Source organism: Stylophora pistillata, chromosome 5 (assembly GCF_964205215.1).
Source record: "Stylophora pistillata chromosome 5, jaStyPist1.2, whole genome shotgun sequence".
NCBI lineage: Eukaryota > Metazoa > Cnidaria > Anthozoa > Scleractinia > Pocilloporidae > Stylophora > Stylophora pistillata.
The window spans coordinates 11,607,474-11,632,462 of NC_142523.1; the positions used below are offsets into that span (position 1 = coordinate 11,607,474).

The following is a 24,989-nucleotide window of genomic DNA, read 5'->3' on the forward strand; positions in this document are numbered from 1 at the left end:
CATTGGAATAATTTTCGAAGGTTTTTTAGTCCGAATCGAAGATATGGTGATAGAAACCCGTATATTTCTCCGCTTCCCTCCGATCCCCCATAATCCCCCCATACCCCCTTTCTCCCTTCCCCTCCTGATCCCCCCTCCCCGAACTAATCTGCATCGTTCTTTCTTTCAACGCTACATTTACACTGTTGTAATTTTCTTCATGTGTATCACCCACCAGACGATTAGGAAAGAAGAGAGGCGCGGGAATCTTCTCTATTTATGTGTCCTACAGAGGTGTCCTACGAGAGAGACTTTTGTAGTAGAGTTGAATTCTACAGCAGGCATATAAACTCACAAACAATTTGAAGTTTGTGGTCAAAAATATATTTCATTAAATAATATAATTGTCCTTAAGAGTTCCTCTCAACAAAGACCTCTCTGAACGCTAAACAATTACCTTTGTCCATCATATTTACAATTAAGCATACTTCGATACAGAAAAAATAAATTATTCTCTTTTTCAATATGTAAAATTCATCTTTCTCTGAGTCTTTCCGTCACAAGTCTTCTGTCAGCTCTTGAAAGGTCACTGGCGATAGAAAGCTACAGTAGATCAAGAAAGAAAGCTGTTAAAATGATGGCGAAACTGAGGTGTCTGGGCGTAACTCTAGAGTCTTAGTGGCTGATTGCCGGGCGTTACTAGGTATTTGTTCACCATGGTTCCTCATAGAGATCTCGTGATTTGCCTGACATAGCCGTAAGTATAATCTGGTTTCATCACCTGAGTTGATAATGGAAACTGGCCACCATAAAACAGATTTCGAAGCTGACGTTTCGAGCGTGAAAAAAAATCAAAAAATCTATTTAAGCGCGCCGCACGAAACTCTGGGAGTGAGGTGCACGAGAAATGGAATTTCTGACGTTTGAGTGACATGGGAACGAATTAGTCTGAAAATTCTATTCTGACGGCACGTTGAAGAAGTTTGCGTGGCATCGTGAAAGTTTCCGATTATTTAAGCGTTTCACGGGAAAATTAAGTCTATCTCGGTCGGTCAGTCGCATGTTTGACCACTTTATTTTGTTGTGTTTGTTGTAATTTTCGTTTTCGACCTGCCTGTAAAATATCATTACAATCACTGAATTTTTTCTGGTGAAAAGTAGTGTAACGAGGTTAGTTTACCCTGTCCTCGGGGCATTGTGCTGCTGCGTTGGATGAGGAATACGTTTCCACATATTTTTTGGCCACATCTAAAAAGTGGGTTTTTAGTGGTTTTTCGTATCTGGCGTAGCAAAGGTTCTTTTCGTAGAACCCTTAGCTTCACTGAACACAAGTTGAGATTGTGTCAGGATGTGTTTATTGCAAGACTGACTGACTCATTCTAAATAACCTTTTCACATTGAATGTCTCACGTGACTGTTGTAAGAATGAGTTACTTTTCATGCACCTCACCAAAGTTATCAACTTACCCTCTCAAATGTCACATGGTCAGGAGGTAAATAACACTCCAAATGGTGGTAATGCTTCTGCCTGTACTGACGATATCCATGATCGGTGAACGAAACAACCCACCTTAGAGTCCTGTGATTAAAACACATAGGGCCAGCTATTTACACAAGATCGAACCCAAACCGCGGTCTTACCCAAGCAGTGGGCCATAAGTATTCTCTGTAAGAGGATGTTTTCATTAAATAAATGTCCTTCCACTGTTAGCTTTCGGCTTTCGGGCGTGAAAGGACCTCAATAGCCTAAACTGATGGCCGTTAAATGGCCTAAAACGTGAGCCGTCTGGCGTACAAATTGACAAGTTTTAATCGTTAGGGGAAAGAAAAGTTAACCGTAAAAACAATTTCTGATGACAGCCGTAAATTTGCGAAAATTTTAACCATTAGCCATAAAAGCCACCATTGAGACCCTCGTGTAATGGACCAGGCGGGTGGGGGAGGGGAAGAGGGGGCTGGTACATATTCTTAGGAACAACAAATTACCTGTTTGGAATGAGGCTGCCGCAAGTTCTGCACTGTGCTCGACCACTACGCGCATGCTCGACACCGTAAGAATAATCAAAGTAGTCAGACTCCTTGAACAAAGAAGTGAAAAACAATTAAAATCATCGATATTCTGATTTTCAAAATAAAAATATGATCGTGTAGTCTGATGGTCATGCAAATGACTATTGTTGGTAGCGGAAGTCAACATCAAAGCCATTCAACGCTCACTGCGACTTACGCTCAGATCGTGGAAACGTCAGTCATTACCAACTACAACAGTCTTTATCTGGACTTCTCCCCCCGGGATGATCAGACCACACGATCAAACAATTTCCTGGCAAAATACGCGTAACCAATCATATTTTCACTTCAGAAAACGCACAGTACCCTAAATCAACAACTATGCAGCAAGTTATTTTTTCAGTGTGACAAAAGAAAGAACTTAGTGTACAAAAACACTTTCTGTCTCTTCTAAACAGCAGGCAGCCTACGTAACAATTCTAGTAACGTTTAGCTCTAAATACCCTTGCTGAGATATTTCAGCCCTTTCCCCAGATCCAGTCACAGTCCCTCTCGGTCTAACGACTTGTACAGACTGGGGCTGACAGGGGATGTGAAGGATGGACTTTGACCGTTGTGTAAGATTACCAAATAGTCCAAATACAGGATGACAAAAACAACTTGAATCAACAGTACCTCTTCTGAATAATTCTCACTGTCACTACCTTCTTGATCAGATTCACTATCACTAAATTGAAAAAAGAATCAAAGCAAATTTTAAATGAAGAAATTTATGATCTATCTTACGTTTAGACAAAAAGTTGCCTTTGCGAAAAAAAACACAACTGAACCAGCCCTGACCTGGTTGATGAAGCAGGCACAACTTTCTTTGGAGTTTTCTTTTTTGCTTCTTTGCTCATCTCCTATAAAGGAAAGTGAAATAAGATTAAAAAGTACTACTGGTTAATTTTTTCCTTTGATTTTCTGGCCAAGATCTTTGAAGATCTTTTATTTTCTTGCTAATATCTCCAAGGATCTTTCACTTTCTTGCCAAAATCTTTAAGAATCTTCTATTTTCTTGTAAAGATCTTCAAGGATCTTTTATTTTCATGCCAACATCTTTAAAGGATCTTTGAAATTCTTGACAAGACCTCTTGGAGATCTTTGAAGATCCATAGAAGAACCTCAAAGATCTTGACAAGAAAATGAAAGATCCTTGAAGATCTTGGCAAGAAAATGGAAGACCTTGAAGATCTTGGCAAGAAATTGCCAGATCTTTGAAGATTTTGGCAAGAAAATGCAAGATCCTTGAGGATCTTTAAACAAGCATTGTGAAGATCCTCAAAGAATTCTCAGGGATATTCATGAAGAAACAAAAGAGAACCTCAAAGGTCCTCATGAAGATCTTTACTGATCCTTAAATATCCTCCAAAGATTTTCACCAGGGACCCACCATTGTTCTATTCCACTAAGGTGAATAATTGTTTACAAGTGTATTTGCTTTACTTTTGTTTGAAAGAGAAGAAAAATGCTACAAGAAAGACATGTTTCATTTCACCAGAATTTGTCAGAGATCAAATAAAAAACTTAACCTGGACAGCGAAAGTTGAAGATTTTTGTTTCAAATAACGTACTGCTTACCTGAATTTTTAGATGCCTCTCTCCCAGTTCCTCTGGAGGAAGAACTTCTTCTGCTACTTTGTTTATTGTATTGTCTAGCACCTGGAGGGTCAAACAGAAAGCTCAACAATTACCCACTGTCATAACAACTACACTCTTGTTTCTGGTCAGCAAAGTAGTGGAAAGGTCACAGAAATAGAAAAAAAAATGTTTGTATACATGTGAATAAGAATTAAGTGCAGCTCATCATATTGAACTCACATAGAATCCCTAAGACCATGCACAAACAGAGTAGTCTTGACAGATGAGCATATAGATCAGGAACAGTATTTTAAAAACTGCACCCCTATTCCGGGATGTCACACTTTGTCAAAACATTAAGGCTGACCATGAGAATGTCTAATAGGATACAAGTACAATTCACTTAGACTTTCACTTAATGAGAATGTCTTATAGGATACAAGTACAATTCACTTAGACTTTCATTAGTTGGGCAAGCAAAACTGTTGAGAGAAAAAAAGGCCTGACTGACTTATGATAGACTACAAGGTTCTCCTTCCAAATTGTTATGTATTACCTGACAAAAAAATAAAAAGAGAGAGAAGTTGGTGTTCCATCAAGAATAACCTTAGGGGTCTAATCTACACCTCTTTAACTGTTACCTCACCTTAACTGGTACAGCAGACTTGAGTTGAGCCTTTGCTCTACAGTTTGGACAGTCTTTTGAATGACTAACAAGAAACAGGAAAAATAACTTCAACACTTTATGGTCCCTAAACAAAATTCTAAAATGTGATTGGTTAGCACCTCAATTAAAGCACTGAACTGGGCAGTTCACACATCATGCCTTTGCAACTGAAGAGAACACAAAAACTGTGCCTTGGTTCTTTTCCTCACAGAAAACAAGTAAACAATTAAGTTTTTATGAATGACTCTGTTTAGCCTATGATTATTTTTATACTTTTGAATAAAAAATTTCTACTCTTACCATGCAGCGAGTGATAAAATAATGTATTGTAAAATAATTTGACATGACTACTGTAAATAGATTTACCTTAACCCTAACATCAGTGCATATTCTCCATAGATACTGTTCTCAATACATTACCTAAGGTGCTGATAAGGAGAATTTGTTCAACATTGAAGAGCTTATATCTTTTGTTTGTGATCATTTTCCTAATTCTCCTGACATTTATGTGTGATACAGGGATGATATTAGTCACTCTTGAGGATAAAGGGTTGAGACGAATTTTGAACTGAAACCAAAAATGTTCTGTAACATGTCTTACCAAAGCCAGTCCTTGATACAACCAAAACAGAACGTGTGTGAGCAAGGCAAAGTGTGTGCCAATACCATGAGTTCACGACAGATACAGCAAAGTAACTCCTCATTTAAAGCTTTCAGGCACTTCTTTGATCTGCTGTCATCTACCAGTTAAAAGGGAAATTTAACATGAGCCCTGTTAATGCCATAAACAATTCTCCCTGTGTGTTATTTTAGAGGAATACTTGGCAATTTGGATGGAGAATATAGCATTCTATCAGAACTGAGGGGAGAATTTAACACGAGCCCTGGCTAAACAACTACTAATATATATATCTTATAATCAAGCACGAGGACCCTACTGGGAGAATATTGGCCCGAGGTCTTGACAGTACCGACCGAGCGCAGCGAGGTCCGTACAAAAAAGACAGAGGGCCGATATTCTTCCAGTACGGTCCCAAGCAAGCTTGGTTAATAAGAGATTTATTATACAACTGAAGTTCAGAGGGACACAAGTGCAGTATCATTCCGGACCATTCAGGACAGTGCCCAGTCCAATACTGAGAGAATATTGACCGGCAAGAGAGCATTTTAATTGGCTGATTTTAGTTATTGGCCCTCTGACTGCCCGAGTCGTGTAATAAGATGCCATAACCATTTCTCCCTGTGTTCAATTTGAGAAACACTGAGGTATCAATTTTAATGGAGAATATAGCTTTCTATCAGAACTGAGAGGAGAATGACTGAGTACTGTTCAGAGTTAACAGGGAAGTGTGATGAAATCCTGGGAGATAACTTTGCACTGGACTAGCATCCCATCCAGGGGGGAGTAGTGATACTCCTAGTTGCGTCATGCTAAGGAAACCAGGATAATCTCCCACTGGGTGGGCCACTTGGCTCCAGTACAGACTTAATCTACCTTTTTTTACCATAAATGACACTAAGGGCTTTTTTCCACATATTCCTTCAATATACAGAATGCCTTCTGAGGAGAGTTGCATCATACATCATGAAGTGGTGTTTAATTCACCTCTTGGAGGTCAATGTACCTTTGTCCATTTTAACTTCCTCCAGTGGATCAACCTTTTGATCACCTTCCAAAACCTGAAAAATATATTAATGATCATGATAGTCACCAAAAACACTGTGCAGTATAAATAGATACCTTAAAGAATAAATAATTTTAATTAATAAATGTACAATTTATCTCTTTTAAAGGAGAAGAATGCTCCTCAAACCACATATCTCTACCATAAAGGTTTCAAATGTGCTTCCAAAAAAAAGCAAACACAGCTGTTTCCCTTACTGTTAACACTGATTGCCAAAAGATGACAAAAATAGTATCCAGACTTAACTGAACAACACGTTACTGTCCTGAACAACACTTAACTGGAATCTATAATGATAGCATTTAAAGAACATTGAGAGAAAATTTTCAGAAGGCTAGATTAGTCTTCCTATTTCAATACGGCGACAGGTAGCATCATAATTTCAAATGTCTTTTCGATGACTGAGATAGTATCATGTCCTTTTCTGGAGCATAAAACTGAACTTCCTCCTTTTGATTTGCAAATTATTAAATATCTGCTATAAATTAAAAATTAAGATTTCACAGTATCATTATTTTGTTTTTAAAACTGATGCCTTTTAATTATAAAAAGTCAAGAATTGACCTGCTTGCCTTCCATGCTGCCTTTTGCCTTCTTTTCATGAGAAGAACTGAAAATCATTAAAACACAACTCAACCTTTTACATGTTTCACACCTATGTATACATAACAACTGTAAGTAGTGCAGTCAATTATGCAATTCAAGGAAATTCCATCTCGTCACTCATGAATTCTGCCTTCAATTGCACTTGAAACCCAATATAACTGATTAACAGGTAATAGTTAAGAGTGTTTACGTAACTTCCATTGTCACGCAAGGAACATTAGATAATCAGATCAAATTAGCCTTTTCCATAACCACATCCGATCAGAACGAACGGAGCAAAGGATAAAAGACTTAAAGAATAAGAGTTAAGATTGGAGAAAGAGGTAAGATTTGTAGTTTATTGTGCATGCTTGTCGATTTAGTTAGATTTGGCTTAGATATTATTGCTGGTATCACTATTGATTCGAAATATTTAGTAATTTTCTAGCATTGTGATACGCCCCCTGTTTCATATCATTACTGTAGTAATAATCCTTTCTTTATAATCATCTTTTCAGTTTTTAGCTGAATCAAGCACGTGATTGAAAGATAGAAAGACGGGCTTGGTTCCTAGTAATATTCTTATCCAACCCTATCGCGTTCAGAGCACCAATGGAGTGTAAGACTATGTTAGAAGACCTCCATCCGTTAAACCCAAAATGGCGTCAGTTTTTTTTAGTGCAATTTGATGTAGAATTCCCTAGAAAAGTAATAAATGTCCTATAAAATTGCTTGAAATTCTTGAAAATTCAACAGGTTGAAGAATACTCCTCAGGTTTGGAACTTTATTTCACCTGTCATGCTCAACATAAAAGAGAAAACACAGTATAGCTACTTTCTCTAAGAAGTCTGCTCCATTGCAATTCAGTCCCTTTCCCCTCCCCCCTCAGTAGTTCATCAACTTCCCCTGACAGCTTTGTCTGTTAGCCATTCACACTCGTGGGTGGGGAGAGGAACTGTGAGAGCACAATGTGTCGTGTCCTCGAACATAACAAAATTGCCTCTCTGTGGGCAACTTGTAAACAGGTACCCTTCTACTACAGTACATGAATTCTTCTCCCCTTATTTCCATAAGACTTCTTATAATACTTCATTATTCCAGCATATTTCAAGGATCTAAAACCAGAAAGCCCCCCCTTTAAAATGTTTCACCTCTCTTTCTAGTCCGCACTCCTTTCCTTGGGTCCAGTAGCCCTACTAACACCTTTCAAAGTACCCCTACCTCTCTGTTATGTACCCCTACCTCTGTAGTTCACTTGGTGATACAGGCTTTTTCCGTTTGCTTCGCCTTCGCACACTCCCATCGCTAGTTCCTTCTCCAAAGGAGCCCACTTCTTCAGAATCATTTTGGCAGACCTCACTAAAAACATAAACAAGTTCCGAATCGTACGCTGACAAACTCTGTCCTTCTTTCGCTTTAGCTCCTGCACCTCCAAAGACAACTACATCACCATCGCAAAGGACAGCAGAACTACGCTTTGTTTTGTTTACTAGCAGCCCGTTCAGTCCTTGACAATTAATCCTGAACCTTCCATCGTTGAAATGAATTTCAGCGTGAACACGACTAATCATTAAAGGACACATGGCACTGTCCATAACAACATCCGAGTTTTCACGACTGCGTCCGAGACGAGTGACAGTCGGTTTTAGCAAAATTTTTTTCGGTTGCAGAGATGGATCATAGGATTTCCCTTCGACTTTCTGCAAACATAGCATTTTTCTACTCTGATTTCAGTATGCAAAAGCCTCTAATAACAGTTCAAGATTCTAGCAGTGTTCTTGGAGAACTGCATGGGGCGATTTTGATAAACAAACAACTACGACACGAATGTCGGAAATTAATCGGGCAAGATCGGACAAGCTCGGATAAAAATTCTCGCCGGTAAAATCAGGAACGAGAATGGGAAATGGGGAATGAGGAATGGAAATGAAAGTGATGTTTTGCCTTTACGCGGACCTCACTCGCACTCACATTCCTCGCCGGATCGAAACACGCGAGCCACGCCGATCAGCATTCTAAGTTTTGAGCTGGTAATGAAATTTAGATGCTTCGGAATCCAGATAGTCTCCCTCGCAGCCGTTTTTTGGATGTCACGCAACGCTCCCCTAAAAGTTTTTTTTGGGGAGCGTTGCGTGACATGAAAAAAAACGGCTGCGAGGGAGACTAGAATCCAGACTGATCAATAAGTGTATCCTTCTAGTAAGACAATCCGTCCCCTGATTCTGTCTTTATTCAGAATTTGAAAGTTTGAAGTAAAAAGTGATAGATAATTATGGTAGAGAAGATTTGTACAGAAGGCAGGGTTGTTATGAGCTGGTATTCGAAACATTTTACCGTCAATTTTAAAAAGAAGGCGCAGGCTATTCTTCTTTTTTTTTTCTTTTTCTTTTTTTGGTGTAAGTTTACTGTTTATTGAGTGTACATCATGTTTTTTCCTCTGGGGTACTTATATTTTAACTATAGTCCTCTACCTTTGCTGGTTTTGGCTAACATATGGTATCCTATCCTAATCCATCAGTTTTTGAAAGCTTAAAATGTGCTGATCAACCAATCCACTTTCATGCTAGCTCCCCCCTTTGCTTTTGAAATCACCATTTTCTACCTTAGTCATGTTCAAGCCTTGAGCACTTGTCAGAAGTGCTGTTCATGTACTAACAAGATTACTTTGATTGTCACAATTGATTGTCACAATGATTGTCAGTGAAAACAAGAGAACCAGCTGAAGTGGATTCTCCGATTAAAAAAAAAATTCAAATTTGTTTATTATACACCTATTTGAATAATAACAGTTTACAATACAGTTTATTGAAGCTTAATAAGAAAGAAAGCTTAATAAGAAAATTACAAGTTACAAATTAATCTAATTAATTTAATTAATCTGATTATTATTGATCTAATAATTTGGATATATCAACAAAGTTGAGATGGTAAATTGGCCACCATAACGATTACAAAAGCTGACGTTTCGAGCGTTAGCCCTTCATCGGAGCCCTTCGCTCCGACGAAGGGCTAGCGCTCGAAACGTCAGCTTTTGTAATCGATCGTTACGGTGGCCAATTTACCATTTCAACTTTGTTGATATATCCAAATTATTTCGTTACCCCCACCTACGCAGCCCCAAACAGTTTCTTTCGAAACTGTCAGCCTTTATTATTGATCTAATTTACACTTTCATGTTCATGAAGACCGTTCACGCCCGCAAATAGCAGGAGCTAGTCGAGGCGGGCGAGAATTAGAGGTACAGCAGTGGTGATAGAGTACAAATAAAGCTTAAACATAAATTAATAACATTTCCAGAAAAAGACAGCCACTTAAAACTTGTATATACAACTGCATCATTAAACACAAGCAAATAGTAACACTACAATGTAGAATATAAATTATAAAGCCAGTTTATAACTAGTAATTTTTAGAAATAGAGGGGGCGATTCAACATAGTAATCGTATTCTCAGCCTCTAGGAACGAAAATAACATGTCCTTGAAGAGTTTTTTTAAAGCTGTCTTCGGGAGTTTACGAAGAGCATCAGAAATAGAGTTCCAACGTTTAGCTCCGAAGCTAGCAAAAGAGCTCTGGCTTTGATTCAGTCTCGATGGATTAATATAAAGATTGCTGAAAGAAGAGAACCTCGTATCGTGATTATGCTTTCCAGTAGCTTTAATTAAAAGATTACTAATGTTGGTAGGTACAGTTAGACATGAGACGTCAAACATAATTGAGGAAACTGATTAATTCAACGTATAACATATTTATGAGGAGGATTTTTGAGGAGATAAATAAAGGCACCGCATGTGCTCTGGGTTCAGAAAAATATATCAGCCGAAGAACACGTTTTTGTAGGACGAGGATTTTAATCACGCACGGTAAATGTGATTTAGCAGCTTGGCCCCAAACAGCCACGCCATAGGATAGGTAAGGGAGGATCAAAGAGCGATAAATAGTTAACTACAGGGCCGTTCTGAAAACTACAGGGCCGTTCTCAAAACCACTTTTTGTGAGAACGCACCCTGTCTAAAGATTATTATTATCATTATTATTATTATTATCATTATTATTATTATTGTCATTATTATTATTATTATTATCATAACAATTTTATTTAGCAATAATTTCCATAAAATCCTCTACAATACAAAATATTAACAGCGTAAAAAACGATCCAAAATAACTCTAATAATGATAATAACAATAACAATAATAATAATAATTATTATTATTATTATTATTATTATTATTATTATTATTAAGGTAAGAGATGCCGAAGGCGGGCAATAATTCCAATTATTATCCAACTACACCTAGACAAGTACAAATAACGCCATAGACGAGTACAAATATCACGCGGTATTTGTACTCGTCTATTGAAGTACCGGTTAAACAGGTTTTCTCGCATCGTGCAAGCGAAGAATTGGATTGTAGTTGCGAAAAAAAACAAATGGCAGACAATTTGAATCATATTTCCGACGACGAAGAGTCAGAATGGCTGGCAAATATAGATCCAGGTTCATTAGATGAATCGAACGAAGAAAAACAGCTTGACGACCAGAAAATTTCTTCATTTAATGAAGAAAATAGAAACAGCAGCACAACAACGGGCCAATTCCGTTCCGCTTCGCATACTTCTGTCACGCACTCCCCATAAATAAACATTCGCGAAATTCGCCCGCACTGAAATAACAGTTTGGCGTATTGGATAATAAATAACTTATTAGACGTTTTATTGTGTAGTATCGCTGAGTATTTTTACTCGTTATTTGTATTTTGACGAGCCCTACGGGCTAGTCAAAATACGGCACAACTCGTAAAAATACTCAGCGATACTACACAACAAAACGTCTCGTAAGATATTATATTTATTCTACTTATTTTTATTGCCACATTGTCAATGTGAAATTTTCAACTCAGATGACTATCCAATAAGACACCTAAATATTCTATGATCCTTACATTCAAGAGAGGTAAAAGAATGATTACTATTATCAAACATTTGGCATTGACTCTAAGGTCCAGTTTACGTTGATAAGGACGAAAAATGACAAAGTTAGATTTTTTAGCATTTAAAGTTAGTTTATTTGCTTTGAGCCAGTCAGATACTTTGACCAATTCGCTATTGACTGTTTATTCAAGGGTCTTGAGATTTTTATTGGCATACAACAAATTTGTGTCTTCTGCATAAAGATAAAACGAGAATTTCGAAGAAGAGTGATGAAAATCATTAATATGAATTAAGAATAACAAAGGGCCAAGAACAGAGCCTTGAGGGACACCACACGAGATCTTATTAATGTTGGATAGATTAGAATCTAATTCAGTCACTTGTGTACGACCAAGAAGGTACGAGGAAAACCAGTCATTAATGATGCCCCTGATACCATAATGATCAAGTTCTTTTTAGTAAGATTAAATGGTTAACGGTATCAAAGGCTTTTTTTAGATCTAAGAAGATGCCGCAAGTGAATAATTTTGAGTCCATATTATTTTGTATGATGTTCGCAACGTCAATAACAGCGCGTTGAGTCGAATGCTTTTCACGAAAGCCATACTGGGATTTAAATAAGATATCGTTTTTGTCAAGAAAGGTTTTTAGTTGATGGTGCATCAATTTTTAAATATTCTATTAAAAAGAGATAATAGCGAAATAGGCCGATAATCCCGGGTTCAGTTACATCGTCACTGTAGACAGGAATAACTTTCGCTTGCTTTAATTTGGATGGATAGACACCTTCTTGCACAGAGATATTATAAAATTTTAGATAGAGGGCCAGACATAATATGTTTAGCACCAGATAAAATATGGATTGGACAAGAGTAAAGACCCTAGGTTTTGTTTCGAGGAATAGACAGTATTACTCGTTCGATATCTACTGGAGAGACTGCATCAAAAAAGAAGGAATTAGGATTATTATTGGGTGACAAGTACTCAGTAAAACTACAAGAAGAGGGTGATACACGCCACGCTAGTTTCTACTGGAGAGACTGGGAGAGACTGCATCAAAAAAGAAGGAATTAGGATTATTATTGGGTGACAAGTACTCAGTAAAACTACAAGAAGAGGGTGATACACGCAACGCTAGTTTCTACTGGAGAGACTGGGAGAGACTGCATCAAAAAAGAAGGAATGAGGATTATTATTGGGTGACAAGTACTCAGTTAAACTACAAGAAGAGGGTGATACACGCCACGCTAGTTTCTCGCCTTCCGAATGCTTGTGAAGTAATTTTTCAGCATGGAAGCATGATATCGGTGGAAATATAACTTGTTCATGGTGCCGCCTGCTTTCAGTATCAGAGTCCAGTTTCTAAAACTCTTTATGACAACCCTGAGAAGGCATTACTTGGCCGCGGGTTAAAACTTATTTACCTTCGAATAAAAAATGTACAGATATGTTCATGACCTCTTTCCCGATTAGGCCATGGACTTGATAGCCAATTGCTGATTCCGAAGCGGTCAGTGTAAAACGCAGACTGCGGACTGCAGACCGGGAGTAAAATGCAGACTGAGGGTAAAATGAACACTGCGGACTGCAGACCAGGGGTAAAATGCAGACTGCATACTGCAGACTGCAGACCAGGGTTAAAATGCAGACTGAGGGTAAAATAAAATATAAGTAATAAAAAACAAGACTTGGGAGTGTTCCTACCCGTACCCGTAGTTTTTTTTTTTCAAAATCCCGAAAACTCAAACCGAAAGGCGTTTCTTCGCCTTAGTAAAACATATTATCAACTTCTAGTTCTTGAACTCCCCATTTTGTTGAACCAAGTTTCCCAAAAGCGACCAAACTGATCGTAATGCTATTCATCTTACCATTGTTTACATGTCGGCCATTTTGAATTGTGCTTTCGCGAATAGGTCTGGGACCGAGTAACTCTCTTAGCGTTCAAATTCTTCATATGGCCTCGGAATTGTTTGGAGGGCAAGGCAAGCAAAACACGACAACGCAACAACAAGGCAAGGTAAACTTGTAAGTATCGAGCATAGTCTGTGAAAGACATTAACGCAAATTATCGAAAATTACCATGAGATCGTCGTCCTCGTTTTCCGACATTTTTTAGTGCCATGTGACTTGGGGATGACGTGACTTTTGTACTGCGCGAAGCGGCCTTTGTGTGTTTCGTGAGTCCTGACGTGACATTATTTTACGGGTACGAACACTCTTTATTTCATCCTTAAGACTCGTTTTTTTATTATTAATATTTTACGGCAGTCTGCATTTTATCCCTGGTCTGCAGTCTACAGTCTGCCTTTTACCCTCAGTCTGCATTCTACCCCCGGTCTGCAGTCGGCAGTCTGCAGTCTGCAGTCCGCAGTCTTCGTTTTACACTGACCGGATTCCGAAGTGAGCCCTGACCTACAGTCAGGCATTCCTTTTTCAGGGGGAGGGGAGAGATTGAGGAACTGTAGTAGTTTCCACCCCCTTCTCAAATCATTAATTATTCATGCTGCTCTTACCCAACCAGAGCATCTTATTCTGGTCAGGTGGATGGATTTAGAAACCCAATGAAAAACGAGTTGAAAGTATGGCCGTGTTTGAAACGATTTCAAACACGGATGCAAATTTTCTTAATCTGCATACTGATAAAGCAAGAAAAACACGTGGCGATAAACAACTTTATTGACAACAAATGATAATTACAGATAATGTTCTCTATCGAGACATTTACAACAAGTGTAGTTATTTAGTGACATTAATTTAAAGTAAAATGAATAATAAGTGCTACATACAGCAACAAAACTGCACCTTTTATCCGAAGCATCGACAGGATTAAAATCCATGTTCTCATTCTTCTCCTCCATGAAGAGACGCAATCCACACACAATCGGATATAACGTTTTCGGTGGGTATCTTTCCTTTGACGGTTTGGCAACTTCTTCAACAAACTTCGTCAGCCAATAATTAACGCTTAAAGCATCCATTTGGTATAAAGGAATTTCCAGCGATTGAACCCTGTGCAGATCATATTCTTTAAAAAGACCACCTGGTTCCAAAGTTGCTACTTTCGAAAATCGAGCTTTTGCCCACTCTTCAAAAATACGAGCCGCCCATTTGTTTTTGTATTGCGTCGACTTTGGAACTGCATTAACGACACACTTTTCCTCCTCCTTAAAGGTTTTCGGTTGTCGAAAACGATATTCTGTCATCTTCGAAAGTACCGTGCTTGCTCGATTTTTTAAGTTTTGAAAAGGGTTTATTCATAACAAACCACATAAGTTACAAAATAAAAGTGCTAACGCAAGTTGGCCTGGCCCCAACTAATTGTTAATAATAATAATAAATAATAAAGGTCTTTATTCCATCATAAGATAAAACTACATATCTTATGTTACAATGAATTTGGAAAAACTACAGAAATCTACATATATATTATGAATTAAAAAGTTTGTCATTACAATAAATGGAGCTTAAATATCAACCAATTTACAAAGGTGTTCATAAAGCGTCGTGTATTTTTTTCGGGCGCGCGCAGCCTTTTTTCCCAAGATTGTGTACATATGTCTTTGGACAGGAATGATGTCTTTCAGGGGGTGGCAATCCGTTGATTTTAGTTTCTTCAAAATGTTTCGGTCTTGTTTGCTTAAAAGGTTCTTGATAAAAACTGGAAATGAGATAAAACCGCGTTTATGACATCGGTCTAAAAAATTTTGTACAACCGTAAGATCGGACTCAGATGCCGCATAGACTGAAAGTGCATAGCTAAAATTAGCCAAAACAATGGATATAAAAAGATGATCAATCTCTGCCTGAGAGTAATGTTCCTTTCTCAATGTTCGTAGGACGTATAAACACTTGTTTGCTTTGACAAGCTTAGTTCTTACATGCTCATCAAACTTTCCATTACTCTGTAAAGTTACTCCTAGTAAAACGAAGCTATTACATTGAGGAATATTATTAATTGGAGAGTAGAGTACATTATGATTTTTCTTTTTAACAACCAGCTCTTTACATTTGCAAGGGTTGCAGACCATTCTATTGTCTTTACACCACGTTAAGAACTGTCCAACTAAGTCGGCAGACGGGTCACTATTCCTAGTGATAGGCGAAAGAATAGTGGAATCATTGGCATATTTAAAAAGCACACGGCAACCATAAACAGTCCAAAGTTCCAAAGTTAAAGAGTTGTTAGTTATATCCGAGTATTAAATATTACTAATATTAATGTAAGGTTATAAATAATTCCAAAATAGTTAGGTCTAATATAAATATAAGCTTAATCTATAATATTGGTATGGCTAGGGCTAACGTAGACTAATATTAATGTAACTCTAGGATTGTTTAATGATAATTCTAAGTTGTAAATAATTCCAAGTTGATTTAATCAAATGTTAACTAAAGCTTAAGGTAAACTAATATTAATATAAGCTTAATCTATGAAATTGGTATAGCTAGGGCTAACGCAGACTAATATTAATGTAACTCTAGGATTGTTTAGTGGTAATTCTAAGTTTTAAATAATTCCAAGTTGATTTAATCAAATCTTATCTAAAGCTTAAGGTAATCTATTTACAAAAGTATTCTATAGGAGTCCCCATCAATTGTACAGATTGATGGGGACTCCCAAGCGTTTCTAAAGTTAGATAACGAGAGTCAGAAGTAGTCGCACGCAATTCTGTTTTTGGTCTCGCTGAGGGCATGGTGAATTATACCCTCAGGGGGGGTCATTTCCTTTGTGGAAGATAGATTTATTTCGAAATTTCCAGATGCTGTACAGAATTGTCTTAATTAGAAAGCGGGCAATACGATTCTGTTTTGGACTAGCGGGGGTCCAACGAAAAAAGAAAACATAGCTACAGGATTGGAGAAATCTAGTTCCAAGGATAGAGGAGGTAATAGGGGAAAAGTGGGTCCATACAGATTTCACACAGGGGCAATTGAGAAAACAGTGATCTATAGTTTCTTTACGGGAACAGAAGGCGCACTTATCTGAGTCGATATATCCCCAATTCTTTAGAGAATCGCGGACCTTAATACCGCAAAGTACAATTTTTCAGAGTATGTCGTTCTTGTAATTTTCAGAAAAGTCATCTCGCACTAAATTCCAAAATTTGTCAAGATTAAAGTTAATCGGAAGGAAGGGAGTCCAAAAGCGATGAAGAATTGGAGATGTGTAGTTTTCCTTCAAGAGAATTCGATAACATTTCTTGGAAGAAAATTCAAAATAGCACCACTCCGTGCGGGAGAGAATCCCACGCAGAGTGGTGAGCGCCGAGAGAACATTCTCATAATAGGGCGTCAAGATCTGTGTACTCGGGGTGGAGTTATCTCGAAGAGAGCTCCACTCCGAGCGGCAGGAGGCAAGCCTAGAGCCTAGAGAATATCTGGCCAAATAAAAGGATTTTGATTCGCGCTCATCTAGATTGGAAATTACTGAGGCTAATTTAAGAGATTTACCTTTGATCAGGAAATTCAAAATGCAGAGACCGCCACTGCTAAGAGATTGGTGGCAGGACGCTCGGCTAACCGTTTTAATTCGACAACCCCAGACAAATGGCCATATCAAAGCGTTCACCTTAGAAATTACCCATTTTGGGACATAAAAAACCTGTAGAGAGATATAGGAGCTTGCTAATTCCGAGGGTGTTAACGATGAGTGATCGGCCGACAAGAGAACTGAGAGCGAGATTTCCATAAGTTGAGATGTTTTTCTAATTTCTCTAGTTTCGGCTGCCAGTTATCTAATTCAGTATCGCGGTCGAAAACAACACCTAGAATTTTAATTTTTGTCACCCATTTGAGGCCAAGTGGTTGGTCGTCGCGCGTACGCCACGCCCCCAACCACATGGCCTCTGTTTTCGTGACATTAAGGCGTGCCCCAGAGCCACGCTCGTAAATATTAATCATGTTGAATAGAACTTGCAGAGAGCGATAAGATTTCACTATACAGGTCGTATCGTCAGCATAGTTTTCAACTTTAAGGCAGAAACCATGTGCACCCGGAAGGAGAAAGCCTTCGATTTCAGGATTATTTCGGATTTTGCATGCGAGAGTTTCAACGCTCAAAACATAGAGCAGGGGAGACAGGGAGTCCCCCTGTCTTACCCCACGAGACAAGGGAATCGCATTGGTTAGCCATTCATTAACAATAACACGCATATTGGCCCCATATATAAAGTGTTGATCCAAAAACAAAAAGACGTGCCAAAACCAAAACCGGTTAGGAGGCTTTGCAGAAAGGTGCGATTAACGCGATCGAAGGCTTTCTCTTGATCTAAATTCTTTGTTATATTCGATGCGCACTCAACCAAGATAATGTTTTTAGAATTAGTGTCATGCTCTACAAAGCAAATCTGCATTTGTTTGAGGTGAACAGAGCCTGGCACTAGAGGAGGTCGGTAAGTGCTCGAAAGACGATTGTCGCGTGTGGTTCGGAGCATCCTCCTGCGCGCATGTCTCATGTTTGTCTCCGCTGGCCTGAAAATGCCACGTCTCCTTCGCAGCCGTTCTTTAGCTAACAGCTCCTTCGTAACGAACAGTATTTCTTTCCCTTTGTTTGAGGGTATAGACCCTTACAGATTGCGCTAGTAAAAGTAGTACATTATTATTATTATTTTAATTTTTTTTTTTGCTTAAGCTTCTTTGTTTACTGGAAAGTCTGAAACTAAGTGGAGTGCTAGTGCTATAATCATGTTAAAACCGTGTCTTGTGAAATTCACATCATGCTCAACAAGTTATTATGCCAGTCAACACTAAGTTTGACTTAGATTCTGGGCGCTTTTTCAGGTGAACATTGCACTTATCGCATTTCTGGTTTTCTTGCTTTTGGAAAAAGGTCTTCAGATTTCTACTCTCTTACTCAAAAGTTTTTCAAGAAGTTATCTTTGTCTTTACCCTCATTTTTTCCTTCCCTTTTTGAATCCTGTCATTTTGTCTTTTTCCGTGTAACATATGAGTAACTCTTCCTGGACACAACTACAGTTCACTGCAGCAAAAAGTATCATTAGCAAAAATTACACCTACCCTTGTCGCAATGTCATTTAGATGACAAACAGTGAGGTGACGGAATGATTGATTTGCATTGCATGTTGATGTTGCAATGTCTTACAATAACCTGGGCGTTGTCCACGAGCAGCTGTGTGACCTAAAGCAGGCGAAAGGCTGTCACGAACGAGCGCTGGATATTCGGCTAAAAAAGCTCGGACCTGAGCATGATGATGTCGCAATGTCTTACAATAACCTGGTTCTTGTCCACCAGCAGCTGGGTGACCTGAGGCAGGCGAAAGTTTGTCACATGCGAGCGCTGGATGTTCCGCTGAGAAAGCTTGGATTTGAGCATGTTGATATCGCAATGTCTTACAATAACCTGGGCGTTGTTCACGAGCAGCTAGGTGACCTAATGCTGGCAAAATACTTGCACGAGCGAGCACTGGATGTTCGGCTAATAAAGCTTGGGTCTGAGGATGTTGATGTTGCAATCTCTTACAGCAACCTGAAGTATGTTCACCGGCAGCTGGGTTACGGGGAGTATGTCTGTGGATTAGAATCCCAGTGCCAATCAGAGTGCGGTCAGTTACGTTTGGTACGTGCGGCAAATCGATCTGTAAAAAAGCAGAGCTGAAAACCACATTCAAATCTCAGGAACTTTTGCAGGCTCACTTTTTAAACCATAGCAACACTAGACTAAAAATGGCACAATATTTTAAAAAATTGAAACGCGATTCGGTTTTTCCTTTAGATTACGACACTAGTAGAGAAATTAAGCTTCAAACTTTCGCCTCACGTGTCTCTCAAAACGGGCACGAAATATGCACACCACAGTGTCATCCTTGCTGAAATTAACCGTCCTATTTCGATTGTCAAAATACATTTTGAGTAAATTCTGCTACGTTGATATCGACACGTGAGCTGGGCGGTCCTCAGCGAAAGTTTTTTTTATATTTTTTCCATAAAAAAAGTAGTCTTAATGGATCAAGGACATTAAGGCTTTACAATTTTTTTAAAAATTACGCTATATGAATTAATATGGATTTATAGGCATCTGTGTGACATGCGCAGATGTTATTGAGCTCAGTCTATGAAATATAGAATCAAAACATGTCATTTGCGGTCAGAATTCTTACATAGGGTGGAGACATTGAAAGTACTTTAACTACAAATCACTCCCTGCATGGTAGAGAGACCAGGCATGGCCAGTATAACCTAATCTGTCCCAAGTATCGAAATACTACTGAGGCAGGAAGGTCCTTCCAAGTTAGTAGTATTAAGTTATAGAATAGTCTTCCAAATGAGCTTAGGAAACAACGTAGCATCTCCTCTCTTAGGAATGATTTAAATAATTATTTTATAGATTCTTATAGAGACATTGATTCTCTTGAAGCTGTATTATAATCTAGTTTTATTGTATTTATAATCTTTAAATAGTTACATTGTTCAAATAGTTAGTTCTACTTTTAATCTCTATGGCTTAGAATGTATCACTTACTAACTTTAGTTTTGAGGGCCACTGATTTATCAGCGCAAGCTGTTATGTGTCTACCCTCTTTAAATAAAGTCGACATCAATTGTGACTGCTTAAAATGTCGTCTGTGACTTTGTTGCAATGAACATTGGAATTTTCTCGGAGTATGGTTCCTTGGGAAACTAGTAAGTTTAATTTCTAGTTTTGATATCGAGGCAAACCTTAGAAATATAAAAATTGTTCATAGTTTAAATCAAGTAAATAATGAACCATAATAGCTTTTGGCGTGGTCTAGGTATTGTAATTTTATAATTAAAGGCAAAGAAACTTACAACAATCTTCAACTAAGTAGGCTGATTATTAAAAAGTTACAAAATGATACTTCTACATTTCCGTTTTGCAAAAAACCGCCAATGCGCAATTCCAAGAAGGAGAAAAAAGTTATGGGTCACCTTGCTCGTTTGTGAGAAAATGCCGACTTTCTTCTGGTAAGCTCCGAACATGGAGAAAAAGCCGCAATTTATAATGTGTGTGCGCTAGTTATGTGTCAAATTATTTGCAGGAAGAGTGTACCATGCGATACTATGGCATGCCTTTCAATCGGTACCATTAAGAACAGCAGGAGTGGCGACATCCGGGGATAGTTTTTCTCGAAGGAGGAGGGCAAAGCTAGTTAAAAAAGAACCAATGGATTTTGTTCCGTCAACCTCCGTGTTTGATCAAACCTTCCCTGTCTTAGGGCTATCCTGATTCAACTGTAGGTTTATGAAAGCCATTCAAAAATATCTCGGAAATTACTAGTCCCTGGAGAGGAAATGCACTTGAATCATACCAAAACAAAGAACACTGCAAGGTTTTTAATTCGAACCGAAGATCTGGTATTACAACCTTGTGTATTTCTATATCTCTCCACTTCCCTTCGATCGCCCATCACGATGGTTGCCCAGTGCCCCCTCTTTTCCCTCTTCCACTACCGATCCCCCTCCAAAAACGAATCTGCATTGTGTTTTTCTTCAACGTTATTTAGACAGTGTTGTTGCGGATTTTCTTCATGTTTTTCACCCATTAGACGATCAAGAAAGAAGGGAGGCATGGTACGTTCTGGATCATGAACAAGCTTCTGAAATAAATTTGATGGAGAAATTAAACTTTCAAAGACCGCTACTGCAAACATATGATTGAGTGGGAACATAAGAGCTACATGATTATAGGGAGATGTTTTCTGTCTTTGTCACGAGCGTGGGACAAAGAAAAAATTCTAAGTCCCCATGAGAAATCGAATTCAGACCCTCGTATTTCGCGTTCCGATGCTCTACCTCTGAGTCACAGATAGTCTATGGTAAGTAAGGCCCGTTACGAATTTCATATTTGAAACGCGTCCTGCATACAGGCATACTGACTACAGTCTTGCATACGGACAATTGCTGATCCTAGCAACAAAAATAGAAAACATCTTTCTACATTTATTCATCGAGCTCAAAACTTAACATCCTTCTTATTCTTTACAAAACATGGCCGACGCTGCCGACATTGCTGATCCTAGCAGTATGCTGGACGCGTGTCAAATATGAATTTCGTAATGAGCTTTGCAAACCATATAGTCTCTATGACTCAGTGGCAGAAATCCGAAGGTCTGACGTTCAATTCCTCATGGGGACTCAGAAATTTTCTCTTTGTCCCACGCTTGTGACGGACAGAAAACATTTTTCTATATTTCTTCACCGAGCTCAAAACTTACCATCTTTCTTATTCTTTACTGTTGCATAATTATTCTCGTCACAACGCGCGCTCAAGGTTATGGTTTGTGTTCTCTCTCTGGAGCTGTGTTTGGCTAAGTCCGGTTTTTAAAACATGTTGTTTCGTGCGGTGTCTAGAAACTGGCGAGGGTTGATAAAGAAAAAGTTGTAGTTTACAGGCAAAGTAATAAAAAGGGATGAAGAATCAACATCAGACCAATAATTATGGTCTGATTGAGGTTTTGAAAATGTTTTGAAAAATGGCCCAGCACGAGTTAAGGGAAAAAAGCATCTCTGAAACGCCTTCTTTAAAAGGCATCTCTAAGTCAGGAGAGGTTTTGATGAAAGTTTTATCTAAAAAGGGTCTCCGAATGCAAAGACAGACCGCACGAGCTTTCTGAGCCCGATAGCGGTTTCGTTTCTGGGAGGGTATTTTAGCGTTTTTTGTGACATCTTTCAAAAACCACCAGAGGCAACATATGACTGAGCAGGAAATTAGACTTTGCAAAATTATTCTCATCCCAGTGAGCCCTGAGTAACAATAGCATTTATACATGTTACAAGCAGTAAGGTTGTGTCCATTTATTTTCCATAGAGCTGTGTGCAGACAGGTCTGGTGTTCAAATATTTTGTTTGGCTTGGGGTCTAGAAACTGGAGAGTGCTTTAAAGAAAAGATTGTAGTTTATACGCAACTAATCAATTCTAAATTGCAAATGACCAATATAAATAACATGCAAAGGTTGCCAGGAAACAAATGATAGTGGTAAGGGCTTACTTGGATCGGCTGATTTAAAAAATACTGGACAACTAAAAGGCGTACATTTTGGAATTAATTTCGTCCCGATTTTATTTATCTATCCTCAGTGACTCAGGCGAGCCACTGTTGTCTGCAAAAACACCCAAAATTAATCAAATTACCAAGAAATGAAATGAAACCTCCTTTACACTAGGAGAGAAAAATGGCAAAGTACGGGAAAATATCGTCAAGAGAGGATAGATGGCTGCTTTGCAAAAATTCACGATAAACATATAACCTAAAATTAAAACGGAGTTCGCTTTTTTAACGTTGCTCTAGAATTTCAAATTCCCCATGCACCCTATACTTTCAAGTGGCGAAAGACCAGAGCCTTTATAGAGCAATGAAGTTAGAAGAAAGCGCAGATTACATGGAAACTTGACGAGACTTAACAATTTCTGTGAAACCAAATCAATAATCATACAGCATGTTCCATCGGTCAATGAAAATCCGCTCAATGACATGAATCGAGAGTGAGACTTGACAGAGGGGACGAGTTCAAAGGTGAGATTCTCCTACTGAGGAGAAAGTTACAATTTATAGCATGACTGATTCATAACATACTTCATAACATCATTTATGATATGTTTGTGTCCCAAAGTGTCACTCAAGTATGTGACCCCTCTCCCCCAGCCCTCCTCCCACCCCTCTCATGCCTATGGTGGGAAATGTTTTCTCACGAGTGAAAACGCGGAACATGTCGTTAGGTAGGTTGTTATCTACCCACGATGGTAGGTGTCCTTTCTTGATACATACAATGTAATGACAAAATTGAGAAGAAAAATTGTTAGATACTCCTTGACATAACACACTCTTAGTGTTCCTCTTCATTGAAAATCTCTTGATCTACAACTCTCTAACAAAATAACAAAAAACAAAGATTGAAAACAAAATGCGACTACAATCAGGCTGGTGCTAAGTGCGATTCCCTCTGATAGGAGACTTGAAATCAGGCTGTTTTCTCCCTCACGTAAATGGCACCTGATGGAGAAAACAAAGGAAATGAGCATGCCAATATCAGAGTAAAGAACAGTCACAATTATAGACAGTTCAGTGATAACTATACTGATAATAACGCATCCGTCGTCTTTTGGAAAAGTATATCGGTGGCCGTAACTTATTTACTGTCTTGAATGAATGGTTGCGTTCAATTACACACTACCTACTCTGACCTGCCCCCAATTCTTGTCTAAAACCAACCCGCAATAAAATTACAGTATCCGTCATGAAGTCTCTATAAATTTAACAACTTCAAAAAACAGTCGCTAGTTCGTGTCTTCTTCATTTCACAGGCGGTATTTTGACGTTTTATGCAGTAACTTTCAAAGACCAGAAACCTGAAATGATTGGGCGGGAATTTAATTATTCTGAAACCATGGCGCGCGGCAGGGTGAAAAATATTCATATAGTCTTAACTGGCAAGCTTATACGTAGATATTTTTTTCCAAAGCATCTCAGCGGACCAGAATATCAAACTCTTTAATTGTAACTGGTAAATCACGCGCTTTTAACTAGTCCAGCCCTTTGGAATACTAGCAATACGGATCACAATCCGGTATTAAACTCTGTAACCTTTCGTGGTAAAGCGGAACGAAGAAAACTGGCTTTTGAAATATGAATAAGTTATTCATGGGCTTTTTCGGAGATTTAGGGTCTCGCTCGAGCCATTTGTTTACTTTCAGCGTCACCTACTTTGTGTCCATATTTTATCCCTCCCTACCCACCCTCGTTAACGAGCCTGTAAAGCTGAGGGGGTAGAGGAAATGTCCCTACTCCTCACAGGAAGGAAACTAATGGGGATCGTGAATAGTGTTCTCATTACGTCCTTGGGGTTATAATGGTTACCAAAACCACAAAATGCTTTTAATGGAAACTTTTACCCACACCCTGAGTCATGATACGTGTCTGATAAAACGCTGAACGTGCAGTTTGGTAGATTATTAACAACCTAAGGTGACAGGTGTCCCTTCCTAGTAGATAAAATGTGCTACAGACAAAAAAACTTGGGTAAAAAAATTTAAAAAATCATCTTGATAGAAATATCACACTTTTAATGTTCCTTATCTTCGTTGAAAATCTCTAAAATATACGGCCATCAACAAACGAATATAATTTCGACTACAATCACGCTGGTGCTAAGTGCGATTCCCTTTGAGAAAGAACTTGAAATCAGGCTGAAACCCTCCACGTAAATGGCACGTCACCTGATGGTGGAAAAAAGGAGAAATGAGTATACCAAAATAAAGAACAGTAACAATTATAGACAGTTCAGTCATTACTGTGCTAACAATTAGTTATCCGTTATTAGTTATCCGTTATTAGTTATTTCTTTGTTACATCGTATACCGGTTCTCATTTATGAGGTCTCGACTATCATTATAATACCATTCCCCAAGCGAAGATTTCTAGTATGGCAGCCGAAAAGTCAATATTCACTATATAGCTTGACTCTATGATTGAACCTAAACAGAGAGAAAAACGATCAATAAACATTTATTCAGCACTTTAACCACGATAAA

General features: G+C 38.4%; 1 protein-coding gene and 1 pseudogene across 1 annotated transcript; both read right to left on the reverse strand.

The window, feature by feature from the left end:
• Window positions 1-340: 340 nt before the first annotated feature.
• On the reverse strand, window positions 341-8,389 carry LOC148730291 (uncharacterized). Its single transcript, XM_088760984.1, has 11 exons — window positions 7,790-8,389; window positions 6,526-6,571; window positions 5,902-5,956; window positions 4,878-5,016; window positions 4,256-4,319; window positions 3,610-3,690; window positions 2,830-2,891; window positions 2,665-2,716; window positions 1,966-2,057; window positions 1,447-1,558; window positions 341-582 (listed from the first exon to the last, which is right to left on the reverse strand). Exons 1-11 carry the CDS (start codon window positions 8,260-8,262, stop codon window positions 514-516), a joined length of 1,245 nt encoding a protein of 414 aa, XP_088617110.1. The 5' UTR covers window positions 8,263-8,389; the 3' UTR covers window positions 341-513.
• Window positions 8,390-14,084: 5,695 nt separating this feature from the next.
• LOC148730292 (uncharacterized) lies at window positions 14,085-14,743 on the reverse strand (annotated as a pseudogene).
• Between the last annotated feature and the right edge of the window lie 10,246 nt (window positions 14,744-24,989).